A 13,580-nucleotide genomic window follows, 5' to 3' on the forward strand; every position below is an offset into this window, starting at 1 on the left:
GAAGGGGGATTTCAAAAACATCTTCCCATAACATAATTTATCCTCTGAAGTCGATTCTGATATTTGTGGCGCTCTATCAATTAGTGCTTTAGAAATATTTAAAAAGCTTCTAAAGTAGAATTTTAGAAAATTTTGAGTTTGGGGGGAAGGGGATTTTAAAAACCTCTTCCCGTGATATAACGTGTCCTCTGAAGTCTATTCTGATGTTTTTAGCTCTCTATATCTTAGTGTATTAGAACTTTTTTAAAAGTTTGAAAAATATAATCTCTGGAAATTTTGTGTTTGTGGGGAAGGGGGATTTAAAAAACTTATTCCTATGATAAAACGTGTTCTCTGAAGTCGATTCTGAAAATTTTCTCGATCTATTTCGAATTGCATTAGATATATTTAAAAAAGATACTAAATAAACATTTTGGAAAATTTTGAGTTTGGGGGGAAGGGGGATTTTAGAAACCTCTTCCCGTGATATAACGTGTCCTCTAAAGTCTATTCTAATTTTTTTAGCACTCTATGTCTTAGCGCTTTAGAAATATTTTAAAAGCTCCTAAAGTAGAATTTTAGAAAATTTTGAGTTTGGGGGGAAGGGGGGCTTCAAAAAAAATATTCCCATAAAATAATTTATCCTCTAAAGTCGATTCTGATATTTTTACCTCTCTATCTATTAGTGTTTTAGAAATATTTAAAAAGCTTCTAAATTAGAATTTTGGAAAATTTTGAGTTTGGGGGGAAGGGGGATTTAAAAACCTCTTCCCTTGATATAACGTGTCCTCTGAAGTAGATTCTGAAATTTGTAGCGCTCTATCTATTAGTGCTTTAGAAATATTTAAAAAGCTTCTAAAGTAAAATTTTGAGTTTGGGGGGAAGGGGGATTTTAAAATCCTCTTCCCGTGATATAACGTGTCCTCTAATGTTGATTCTAATGTTTTTAGCACTCTATCTATAAGTGCTTTAGAAATATTTAAAAATCTTCTAAAGTAAAACTTTGGAAAATTTTGAGATTGGGGGGAAGGGGGATTTCAAAAACATCTTCCCATGACACAAATTGTCTTCTAAAGTCTATTCTGATGTTTTTAGCGTTCTATGTCTTAGCGCTTTAGAAATATTTAAAAAAGCATCTGAAGTAGGATTTTGGAAAATTTTGAGTTTGGGGGAAGGGGGATTTCAAAAACATCTTCCCATGACATGAATTGCCCTCTAAAGTTGATTCTGATGTTTTTATTGTTCTATGTCTTAGCGCTTTAGAAATATTTAAAAAGCTTCTAAAGTAGAATTTTAGAAAGTTTTGAGTTTCGGGGGAGGGGGGATTTCAAAAACATCTTCCCATGATATAATTTGTCCTCTAAAGTCGATTCTGATATTTGTAGTGCTCTATCTATTAGTGCTTTAGAAATATTTAAAAGCTTTGAAAGTAGAATTTGGGAGAATTTTGAGTTTAGGGGGAAGGGGGATTTTAAAAACATCTTCCCATAACATAATTTGTCATCTACATCTTCCCAAGACATAAATTGTCATCTTAAGATGATTCTGATGTTTGTAATGCTCTATGTCTTAGCGCTTTAGAAATATTTAAACAAGTTTCTAAAGTAAGAATTTTGGAAAATTTTGAGTTTGGGGGGAAGGGGGATTTCAAAAACATCTTCCCATGACATAAATTGTCATCTGAAGTCGATTCTTATGTTTGTAGCGCTCTATCTTTTAGCGCTTTACAAATATTTAAAAAGCTTCTAAAATAGACTTTTGGAAAATTTTGAGTTTGAGGGGGAGGGGGATTTTAAAAACCTCTTCCCATGATACAACTTATCCTCTAAAGTTAATTCTGATATTTGTAGCGCTCTATCTATTAGTGCTTTAGAAATATTTAAAAATCTTCTGAAGTAGAATTTTGAAAAATTTTGAGTTCGGGGGAAGGGGGATTTTAAAAACATCTTCCCGTGATATAACGTGTCCTCTGAAGTTGAGTCTCATGTTTTAGCACTCTATATATTAGTGCTTTAGAAATATTTAAAAAGCTTCTAAAATAAAATTTTGGAAAATTTTGAGTTAGGGGGGAAGGGGGATTTGAAAACCTCTACCCGTGATATAACGTGTCCTCTTAAGTCGATTCTGAAATTTTTAGCGCTCTATCTATTAGTGCTTTAGTAATATTTAAAAAAGCTTATAAAGTAGAATTTTGGAAATTTTTGAGTTTGGGGGGAAGGGGGATTTTTGAAACCTCTTCCCGTGATATAAAATGTCCTCTAAAGTCGATTCTAATGATCTTAGCACTCTGTGTATTAGCGCCTTAGAAATATTTGAAAAGCTCCTAAAGTAGAATTTTAGAAAATTTTGAGTTTGGGGGGAAGGGGGATTTCAAAAACATCTTCCCATAACATAATTTATCCTCTAAAGTCAATTCTGATATTTGTAGCACTCTATCTATTAGTGCTTTAGAAATATTTAAAAAGCTTCTAAAGTAGAATTTTGGAAAATTTTGAGTTTAGGGGGAAGGGGGTTTTAAAAACCTCTTCCCGTGATATAACGTGTCCTCTGAAGTCGATTCTGATGTTTTTAGCACTCTATCTATTAGTGCTTTAGAAATATTTAAAAAGCTTCTAAAATAAAATTTTGGAAAATTTTGAGTTAGGGGGAAGGGGGGTTTTAAAAACCTCTTTCCGTGATATAACGTGTTCTCTGAAGTCGATTCTGAAATTTTTAGCGCTCTATCTAAAAGAGCATTAAATATAGTTAAAAAGGCTTCTAAATTAATATTGTGGAAAATTTTTAGTTTGGGGGGACGGGGGATTTTAAAAACCTCTTCCCGTGATATAACGTGTCCTCTAAAGTCGATTCTAATTTTTTTAGCACTCTATGTCTTAGCTCTTTAGAAATATTTTAAAAGCTCCTAAATTAGAATTTTTGAAAATTTTGAGTTTGGGGGGAAGGGGGGCTTCAAAAAACATAGTCCCATAACATAATTTATCCTCTAAAGTCGATTCTGATATTTGTAGCGCTCTATCTATTAGTGCTTTAGAATATTTAAAAAACTTCTAAATTAGAATTTTGGAAATTTTTTACTTTGGGGGGAAGGGGGTTTTAAAAACATCTTCCTTTGATATAACGTGTCCTCTGAAGTCCATTCTGATATTTGTAGAGCTCTATCTATTAGTGCTTTAGAAATATTTAAAAAGCTTCTAAAGTAAAATTTGGAAAATTTGAGTTTGGGGGGAAGGGTGATTTTAAAATCATCTTCCCGTGATATAACGTGTCCTCTAATGTTGATTCTAATGTTTTTAGCACTCTATCTATAAGTGCTTTAGAAATATTTAAAAAGCTTCTAAAGTAAAACTTTGTAAAATTTTGAGTTTGGGGGGAAGGGGGATTTCAAAAACATCTTCCCATGACACAAATTGTCTTCTAAAGTCTATTCTGATGTTTGTAGCGTTCTATGTCTTAGCGCTTTAGAAATATTTAAAAAAGCATCTGAAGTAGAATTTTGGAAAATTTTGAGTTTGGGGGGAAGGGGGATTTCAAAAACATCTTCCCATGACATGAATTGCCCTCTAAAGTTGATTCTGATGTTTGTAGCGTTCTATGTCTTAGCGCTTTAGAAATATTTAAAAAAGCTTCTGAAGTAGAATTTTGGAAAATTTTGAGTTTGGGGGGAAGGGGGATTTCAAAAACATCTTCCCATGACATAAATTTTCTTCTAAAGTTGATTCTGATGTTTGTAACGCTCTATGTCTTAGAGCTTTAGAAATATTTTAAAAAGTTTCTAAAGTAACAATTTTGGAAAATTTTGAGTTTGGGGGAAGGGGGATTTCAAAAATATCTTCCCATGACATAAATTGTCTTCTAAAGTTGATTCTGATGTTTGTAACGCTCTATGTCTTAGCGCTTTAGAAATATTTAAACAAGTTTCTAAAGTAACAATTTTGCAAAATTTTGAGTTTGGGGGGAAGGGGGATTTCAAAAAGATCTTCCCATGACATAAATTGTCCTCTAAAGTCGATTCTGATGTTTGTAGCGCTCTATGTCTTAGTGCTTTACAAATATTTAAAAAGCTTCTAAAGTAGAATTTTGGAAAATTTTGAGTTTGGGGGGAAGGAGGATTTTAAGAACCTCGTCCTGTGATATAATGTGTCCTCTGAAGTCAATTCTGATCTTTTTAGCACTCTATCTATTAGTGCTTTAGAAATATATTAAAAGCTTCTAAAGTAGAATTTTGGAAAATTTTGAGTTTGGGGGGAAGGGTGATTTCAAAAACATCTTACCATGACATAATTTGTCCTCTATAGCTGATTTTGATGTTTGTAGAGCTCTATGTCTTAGCGCTTTAGAAATATTTAAAAAAGCTTCTAAATTAAAATTTTGGAAAATTTTGAGTTTGGGGGGAAGGGGGATTTTCAAAACCTCTTCCCGTGATATAACGTGTCCTCTGAAATCGATTCTGATGTTTTTAGCACTCTATCTATTAATGCTTTAGAAATATTTTAAAAGCTTCTAAAGTATAATTTTGGAAAATTTTGAGTTTGGGGGGAAGGGGGATTTTCAAAACCTCTTCCCGTGATATAACGTGTCCTCTGAAGTCGATTCTGATGTTTTTAGCACTCTATCTATTAGTGCTTTAGAAATATTTTTAGAAATTGTCTTCTAAAGTCTATTCTGATGTTTGTAGCATTCTATGTTTTAGCGCTTTAAATACACACATAGTGTGTTTAAATAACACATAGCGCTCTATGTCTTAGTGCTTTAGAAATATTTAAAAAAACTTCTAAAGTAAAATTTTGAGTTTGGGGGAAGGGAGATTTCAAAACATCTTCCCATAACATAATTTGTCCTCTGAAGTCAATTTTGATATTTTTAGCGCTCTATCTATTAGTGCTTTGGAAATATTTAAAAAGCTTCTAGAGTAGAATTTTAGAAAATTTTGAGTTTGGGGGAAGGGGGATTTCAAAAACCTCTTCCCTTGACATAAATTGTCCTCTAAAGTCGATTCTGATGTTTTTAGCGCTCTATGTCTTAGCACTTTAGAAATATTTAAAAAAGCTTCTAAAGTAGAATTTTGGAAAATTTTGAGTTTGGGGCAAAGGGGGATTTCAAACACATCTTCCCATGACATAACTTGTCCTCTTAAGTTGATTCTGATGTTTGTAGCGATCTGTGTCTTACCTAGACCCCAGCACCATGCCGGCACATCAACCAAACGCCACCAACGAGAGGCTCGGTTGACCACCACTGAAGTGTCACAACGTCGCTGGCACGCCGCTGGAAGAGGCGGCGGTGTTTGGTTGACTTTGAATTAATTTTGCGGCAATTTTTTATTGTGTCAATCGCAAAGTCGAAGCTTTTCTTTTCTCGTGTGGTTTAAGCATTTCGATTTTCCTGATTAGAAATCAAGCAGGGCTTGCACTATTCCCAAATTCTCAAGGATTTCCCCAGAAAATTATGTGCCACCCCAAAAAAAATTTGGTTCCCCAAATCCCCGAAAATCATCTAATCATGTTGCCACCCCTAGTGATTTATCACAAGTGATTATCCCTGCCAAATATTACTTTGTATACCATAATTCTTCACTACTCTCTTGTATGTTAATTTTTGTCTCTTGTGTTACTTTGAACATAAACCAGACAGATATAATTGCAATATACACGGTTCTTCATATGCTGACAAAAGTATTATCTTTATTAGATTAGGTAATAAAAACAAGTTTTTTTTTTTAACTGAAAGTAAGAAGCGACATTAAAACTTAAAACGAACAGCAATTATACGGTATATGAAAGGGACTGTCCCCTCCTCCACGCCTTGCTCTTTACGTTACTTCAGCATAAAGAGCTAGGGGTTGAGGAGAGGACAGCCCCTTTCATATACAGAATAATTATTGTTCATTTTAAGTTTTAACGTCACTCCTTACTTTCAGTTAAAAAAAATAGTTTTTTATTTAATTTCTGAACGTTTTTCAGCTAATACTGCTTTCATTTTGACTCACAGTGCTTTAAAAATTAAAAAACAATTGGCATATTAGTTTTGGCAGGTTTATTCCGGACATGAAGTGTCGCCCCTCCTCAATACCTTGCTCTTTGCGCTAAAGCTGTTAGCACTTTTAAAAAAGCTTCCTATTCTAATTAAAAAGCCTCTTTTTTCAATTTTAGTAAACAGTCAAACTTTAGCGTAAAGAATAAGGTATTGAGGAGGGGCAATCCTTCATATATGGCATAATTTCTGTTTGTTTTTCTAATAATGCTACTAAATCCGGCTCACTCTCGATGAAATATACCCCTCGCCCTCACACAACTCCTCCATGGAAATTTCATCCAATGTAAAGTGCACCTCCCCCGTCAAATTCCCTCCTGACAATTCTTTCCTTGCTGAGAATCTCCCTTCTTTGTAAAATTTCTTGTGGACTCAATTCACCCTGAAAAATTCTCCTTAGCATTTTTTCATTGGAAGAAGACTTTAATCTATATATCGGTTTCTTGGTCACTCCAGAAATGCCCCCTTCCGTGGAAATTATTTCCCAGAAAACAAAACGCACAGGAAAAAGCCCCCGGAACATCTCCAAATAAAAAATTTGGCAAAGAGAATGTAAAACAATTAAAAAGAATTTCATATAGTAATTCCGTCAATACCCCCCAGTGTAACATTTCCCCCAGAATATTGACTCATCTGAAATTTCCCTCCCAAAGGAAAATTCTCCCCTTAGAAATTCACCCCAAGCACAACTCCCCCCCTGGCTAAGGTACATCTTTGCAGTTTTAAACGTTTTATGGAGAGTCCGTAACTAAAGAAAGTCCATGCTAGTCTTTCAATAAACTCAACGGAAACTTTATGAGCGCATGGACCTCTAAAAATAAAAACATTTTCTCATAACATAAATTGTCCTGTAAAAACAATTTGGATTTTTTTACTGGTCTTATCTCTTGTCAAATCCTATCCCTAATTAATATTTTAAATGGCTTGCTTATCAACACACCCTTAAAACAGTTATGATAACAAAGTTCTGACATCACAAAGGGGTTTCATAAGCAGGTCAGCTATATAGTAAATAAGTTTAAAGAGATGAATGTTAAAGAAAAATAGGATTTTGGAATATATTTTAATGAACAAGGTTAAAAGCTGAAGTTGTGTAAGGTAAGCATTGATTTATAATTATGATAGTAATATAGGATGAAATGTGAGCTAAAACAACTAGTAATGTGCAGTAATTTACCATTATATAGAGGGGGGAATGAGTGGAGGTAGTTACTTCAAAGTACCTTCCGGTGACATACCTTAGCATGTAGATCCATCCCTGAAAGTTTCATTTTCCTAACCCAACCCCTTTCCAAGATAGCCAAAAGTAACTAAAGTAGAATTTTACCGATAGATTTTCTAAAAGTCAAAATAGGAGGCAAGAATTTGTTGAAAAATGTTGATAGTGCTTCTATAAATGTAGTTTTGTAAATAGCTTTACAGAGCTGACAGCATAATGACAAATATAATGACCCCTTCCTAAAATCCTGGATCTACCACTCAGTGGCATGCAAATAGGCCTAGTGACTTCTGGTTAGCTTAAAATCTCTGGTAAGTTTCAATTTAATACTCTAAGCTGTTCCTGAACTATTGCTGATACAGGCTACCTTTTTGACAACCTGTATGCATGTGGTGTGTTTAGATTTGTTCAACTTTTTCTTCATCATTCTCTTGAATTTTCAGCTTAATAGGCTTAGTGGTAGTAATCATTGTAGAAATAGTATTATCATGCACATAGGCTATCACCTTAAACGGGGCATGGTAGGGGGGGGGAGGGGGCAGGTTATCCTCTGATCACTTTTGATGATTAAAAAGGCACTACAATCTTCGTTTTAAAATCGAATGAGCACCTTCTAAAGTTTTTAAGACAATTCCTCATGTACAAATGACTTATTGAAAAAAAAATTGGCCTAATAGTAGATAGGCCAAGGCTATAGAGCCCACTTTGGTCTCTACTTATGGTAGGCTATGGACCAGAATTGCACTGCCTATAACTTGACACAGCTTCACAGGTGGTCTATTACCTTCTATAATTTTAGTATTTCAACAGGGAAGGAATCTCCTTCTCAAAATCTTTGTAAATTAGGCCTATGCCTGTATTATTAATATTTCGCTGTAGGCCTAGCTCGTCTTTATTATTTAAAATTTTCGCCAATTTATACTTTTCCAGCAGGTTTCTAAATTGGTAAGAAATCATTTTTTTGTGTAATAATGCTATGTATAAACAAAAAAATTTAAATAAGAATCATTGATTTTTACTTTTTCACACAATAGTCATCATTTGTATTTATGTTCAATTGTTGACATTAGTTATTTTATTTTCATATTTACTCACATTCATCATCAAGGCGGGCGAGGCTAAAATCCGTGTAAATTTAGAACCGTTTTATCCTAACGAATCGTTTTTAAAATGGCAGATAGAGAGGATAATGTTTACAAAGCAAAGCTTGCTGAACAAGCTGAAAGATATGACGGTAAGGTTTCAAATGTAAAGTTGAAGTTTACTGTTTTGTATGGCTAAAATAAGTTGACCAGATAATGTTTCATAAACTATGTTGGCATTAGGCTCTGGGAACAATGTTTTTCATATCCCACTAAAATTGTCCATCAAAGGTCAGTATCGTTTGTAGGGGAAAAGAATGCATTTAGAAATATTAGAAAACTTCTATGACTTAGCCTACTTTAGGCTCAAGAAATATTCCAGAAAGCTTCATTTACTTAGTTAGTAAAATTCTACTTTAGCTACTTTTGGCTATCTTGGAAAGGGGTTAGGCTAGGAAAACATAACTTTCAGGGACTGTTCAACACTCCCACCATTGTTCCCTGTTGTTGGTCCTAATTTAAGAACCATCTTTGTTCTGAAACTTGCAAAACAGGGTACCTGAGCCAGAGGTACTTAATTCTTTTCCTCAAGAACTTTCAGGGGTGGGTCTGCCCCAAGCTTGAAGTTGGAATGTCTCTAGCCTCTCTATTTCAAGAAAGAAATTTAGGGTTTGGATGACATTATATTAAAATGGTATCAGGTATCCAGGAACTCTCTTTTATTTTGCAAGACTATCTAAACAAACTCCTAACACTTGTTTACAGGAGAAAAAAGATGATGTCATTCTAACCTACAAACCAATGGAAGTCAACACTCCCACCATTGTTCCCTGGGTCAATATCTACCAAATCATATTATTGAGTTAGGAATAAAGTGAATACACCATTTGATGCCTTTTTTTATGCTGATTACGAATATAATAAGCATTTCTATCGGAAATGAATTTCAGCCCCCCCCCCCCGATATAGGTTATACCTAACCTAACCCTGAATTGGCATATACAAGGGGGGGGGGGGGCTGAAATTCATTTCCGATAGAAATGCTTATTATATTAGTAATAAGCATAAAAAAAAGGCAACAAATGGTGTATTCACTTTAGTACTAACTCAAAAATATGATTTGGTAGATATTGACCGTTCCCTGTTGTTGGTCCTAATTTAAGAACCAGAGGTCATTGGCTGAAACTTGCAAAGCAGGGTACCTGAGCCAGAGTCTGTACTTGATTCTTTTCCTCAAGAATTGTCAGTGACCAGAACAAACTAAACATACAGTAACTGTTAACTCTGCTGAAATTTTTAAATGGAGGCTGGATTCTGAGTGGCTCTGAAAGAAGCAGAAACTTGCCTGGGAAGCTACAGTTCATTAAAATACACCTCGTTACTAAACAAATTCTTGATTGTCAACAAATCCTTACTTTACTCCAAGCTGCTATTTAAGGTAATATTTGGAAAGAGCACTAAAATAAGGGTAAACATATTGTGTTTTGCCACTTTAGAAGGAAACATACTAAACAAATAAAAATTGTACCATTAGGTTCCTTATTGTTCCTTGGTCTGGTATTTGCTTATTTCTGGAAAAGGTTATGGGGGTGACCACAAGTTCTCTTTGAATTGTCCAGTTGGAAAAGGTCAGGAATGGTATCCTGATCATGTAGAAGCTTGTATGCTGATATCACATTGCCTTGTTTGCATCTATATGTTAAAGATGGTATTCTGAGCTTACAGACACGTGATGGATATGGGACATCACAGAGGTTTTTAATACATTTTGTTGCCCTCCTCTGGACTGATTTCATAGCTGCTTGGTCAGTCTTGTTGATGGGGCATGCAACATACATTCCAAATTCAAGCTTTAGTTGAACTAGACTCTTATACAGCTTAGTAATAAGATTCAGAGATTTGCTGGTGAACATTCTTCTGATTAAGCCCAGTGTTTGGTTAGCCTTTGCAATCGTTTCTTGTGCATAAATATGGAAATTCAACTTGTCATCTTCCAGGACACCAAGATCTCTCTGCGTGGCTGCTGAAATAGCCTTGCAAGACCCATCACTACAATTCATATGGTACTGAATGTGTGGATTTTCCTTCCACAGGTGGAGAGTCTTGAATTTGGCTGCATTGAATTCAAGCTTCCAAATATTAGTCCAGTGAGTGGGTGTGTCAAGGTCCAGTTGTGTTGACTCAATATTTTCTGCTGTATCTGCACAACCAATAAGTTTTGAGTCATCAGCATAGCTGATGCTATTAACTTTGCTATTTGTTATTAAGGATTTTTGGCACATTGTTTATATATAGATTGAATAGTCAGACCCATTACTTTGCCCCTAGGGGACACCACTTCCAACAGCAACCACCTCAGAGAAGAACATTCTTCCATTCCTTGCAAATATTTTAGCCATCTGTTAGGAACCCACTGTGCCAGATCTTCATTCACCTCAATAGCTTGGAGCTTGGTTTGAAGTACTTTATGGCAGACTGTCAAATGCCTTTGCCAAATCCTGTAATATAATGTCAACAGGGAACCCCTGGTCCAGAAGTTTTGTGACATAATTATAAGTATCAATCAGGTTTGTTTCAACCAACCAACCAGACTTAAAGCCATGTTGACATGATGAGGATTGTTTATTGATTTTTAAGTGTTTCAAAATTGCAGTGTCAACAATTCCTTCTAGAAGCATCCCAGCTCTAGAGGTGATGCTTATTTGCCTGTGATTACTTGCATTCTCTTTGCTACCACCCTTGTGTATGGGGGTTATATGTACTGAGTACCAATCTTGTGGGATACACTTTTCATCAAGAGATGTCTGAAAAAGTATAGCTAGTGGACCCAAGAGTTCAACATGCAGCTCTTTTAGAAGCCTTGTTTGTACACCATCAGGTCCCACTGATTCATTTGGGTTCAATTTTTTAGGTGTGTCTCTAGATCAACCCTGTTGACAGCTATTGAGGGCATACAGGTTATGATGGTATAGGTAGGGGGGTTGGAAGAGGGGCATTATCAGGCAGAGTAAATACAGATGTAAAATACCTATTTACAGCATTAGCAATTTCTTCTGGGTTGTCTACTACACAATCATTGACTTTTAGTTGTGTAACCAAGTGTCTTCCAGGTTTATGGGCAGAGGCATAATTCCAAAAGTGTTTTGGATTTGACTTGCTTGCTGCTGCTATAGCCTCCTCATGTTGTTCAGATAGCTTCCTGGATAGATTTCTGACTTGATTTTGTGTAGTTATTCTTATTTTGTATATTCTGCTTATAGAGTCTCCAAACTTTTTCTTTTTATTTCTTGCTCTTCTTATTTCTTTGGTCATAAATGGCAGTGTTTTTGGTTTTGAGCCCATTTTACTGTAGTATTTTTCTTTGAGACCTCTAGCAGTATTTTCTTTATCATATTCCATGATTTATCAACATCATCCTCAGTGATAAAAAACCAATTATATCTTGTCAATTCTTGCCTTATTAGATGGTAATCTCTATATGCATGTTTTGTAAAAACTGATTTTTTAGGGTACAGTCTAAGGGAGCATTGTATAACAGTGTGATTGCTTGCACCAAAGGGTGGCAGTGGGGCTACATTTATTCTTCACTACAATAATGGTTCATGATTGCTTACTATTAGAAGGTCCAATAATAATTGTGACTGGCCATCCTAGTACCTAGTTGGAAAGTTTACAGCTTGGTAAAGTGAATTGTGTGCTAGGCACTCAAGAAATGGTTCAACTGATTGTCCAGAGTAGCTGCAACCATTTATCCATTGAATGGAAGCTAGGTTAAAATCCCTAACTATGAGAAGGTTTCCTGTCAGTGCAACTTTTTTATCAATTGATTTTATAACTTCATAGAGGGTCTTCTCTAAATTAGGGGAACTTGGACTTTTGTAAATTTTACCAATATGAATTGGTTCACCAGGGAGGTTTATTGATATCCAAACTTGTTCTAAATAAGGTGCATAATCAGTATCAATATTTCCTACCTGAAAAGTTTCTGGGATGTATAGTACAGTTCCCCTTCCTTCCCACTTTGATAGGTTGCTAACAATTTTGTATCTTGGTATCTGTATCTGTTGTTCTGTCAGATGAATAGTAATTCTTTTTGGTCTCACTTCACAGAAGGTGTAAATGTCTGAAGTGCCTGATGCAGCAACACTCTTAATTTCTTGAAACTTAGAAGTTAGACAGTCAGCATTGCTGAAAATAACTCTGAGGCAGCTAATGTTACCTTAAATCACAGCTTAGAGCAAAATTAAGGATTTTCATCCTTGTAATGCTCTGCTATGACTTCAATGGGTTTGAGGTTGAGGACTCAGTAGCTTCCCAGTTGTACAGGAACTCTTGCTGTAGCCATTCTTTGTCCAAATTTTTCTTGAATGCACCTGTTGAGTCAGCAGCCACTGTATTTTCAGAGAGTAGATTCCACAAGTTTGTTATTCATTGGCTGAAAAAAATGGCCTTTTTCTTGGACTAAGGAGCATTTCTTGAAGATCTTTTAGGAATGACCTCTAGTGACAGAATGTTCTGGGGGAGGGGTAAGGAGACAAGGGAGAACATTTTTGGAAATAATTTTGTGGGTCATTATCATTTCACCACGTTTCCTCCTGTATGCAAGCGTGGAAAGCTTCAAGTGATCTAAATGCTCTGTGTATGGCATTTGTGTGAGGCCTTTGACCATTTTGGTTGCTCTTCGTTGAACTCTTTCTAGAATTTCTTTGTCCTTCTTGAAATAGTGTGATGTCAGGGACATTCCAACCTTTAGGCGCGGGCGAACTAGTGCCTTGTAGAGCTTCATAAACATGCTTGGACGTCTGTTAGAGATAGTTATTTTGATCATTCTAAGAGATTGGAGGGCAGACAATGATACTGATTTAGCATGGGTGCTGAACTTTAGTTGATGATAAACAATGACTCCAAGATCTCTTTATTCAGAGACTGCAGAAAGGGGGTTACCTTGGAGATGGTATTGCTGATAAGTGTTATAATTACCAAAGTGTATTACATGGCATTTGTCAATATTGAACGAGATGAGCCATGTATCATTCCAAGTCCCAAGAATATTAAGGTCATTTTGAATAGATTGCCAATCAGAGGTTGTGGGTGCTTTACCAACAAGTTTTGAATCATCAGCATAAAGAGTGAGGAGGTTTGAGAGGAGATTTGGTGCATTATTTATATATAAGTTAAGAGACTTGGCCCAAGAATGGTCCCCTGGGGAATGCTGCTTAAAACAGTTATAGACAAGGAGCAATGAGGGACACCTTGAGAGTCGTGAACTC

At 35.4% G+C, this 13,580-nt stretch overlaps 2 protein-coding genes across 4 annotated transcripts in view; one reads left to right on the forward strand and one right to left on the reverse strand.

The window, feature by feature from the left end:
- Positions 1-8,280, reverse strand: part of LOC148942118 (INO80 complex subunit B) — a 104,667-nt gene extending 96,387 nt beyond the window's left edge. Inside the window, exon 1 of one of the 3 annotated variants that reach the window (XM_089103069.1) lies at positions 8,248-8,280. The gene's annotated coding sequence lies outside the window, so the exon portion shown is untranslated. Of the gene's footprint in view, positions 1-8,012; positions 8,127-8,247 lie in introns of those variants that run through there. The other 2 variants (XM_089103066.1, XM_089103068.1) reach the window with 2 other exon arrangements.
- A 56-nt stretch (positions 8,281-8,336) lies between these two features.
- 14-3-3epsilon (tyrosine 3-monooxygenase/tryptophan 5-monooxygenase activation protein epsilon) overlaps positions 8,337-13,580 on the forward strand; it is a 30,318-nt gene continuing 25,074 nt past the window's right edge. The window contains exon 1 of the mRNA XM_089103070.1: positions 8,337-8,462. Coding sequence (XP_088959196.1) covers positions 8,399-8,462 — 64 coding nt within the window. The 5' untranslated portion in view covers positions 8,337-8,398. The remainder of the gene's footprint in view (positions 8,463-13,580) is intronic.

Source organism: Artemia sp. Qi Xiang Cuo, chromosome 17, assembly GCF_049724085.1.
Source record: "Artemia sp. Qi Xiang Cuo chromosome 17, ASM4972408v1, whole genome shotgun sequence".
NCBI classification, from domain to species: Eukaryota; Metazoa; Arthropoda; class Branchiopoda; order Anostraca; family Artemiidae; genus Artemia; species Artemia sp. Qi Xiang Cuo.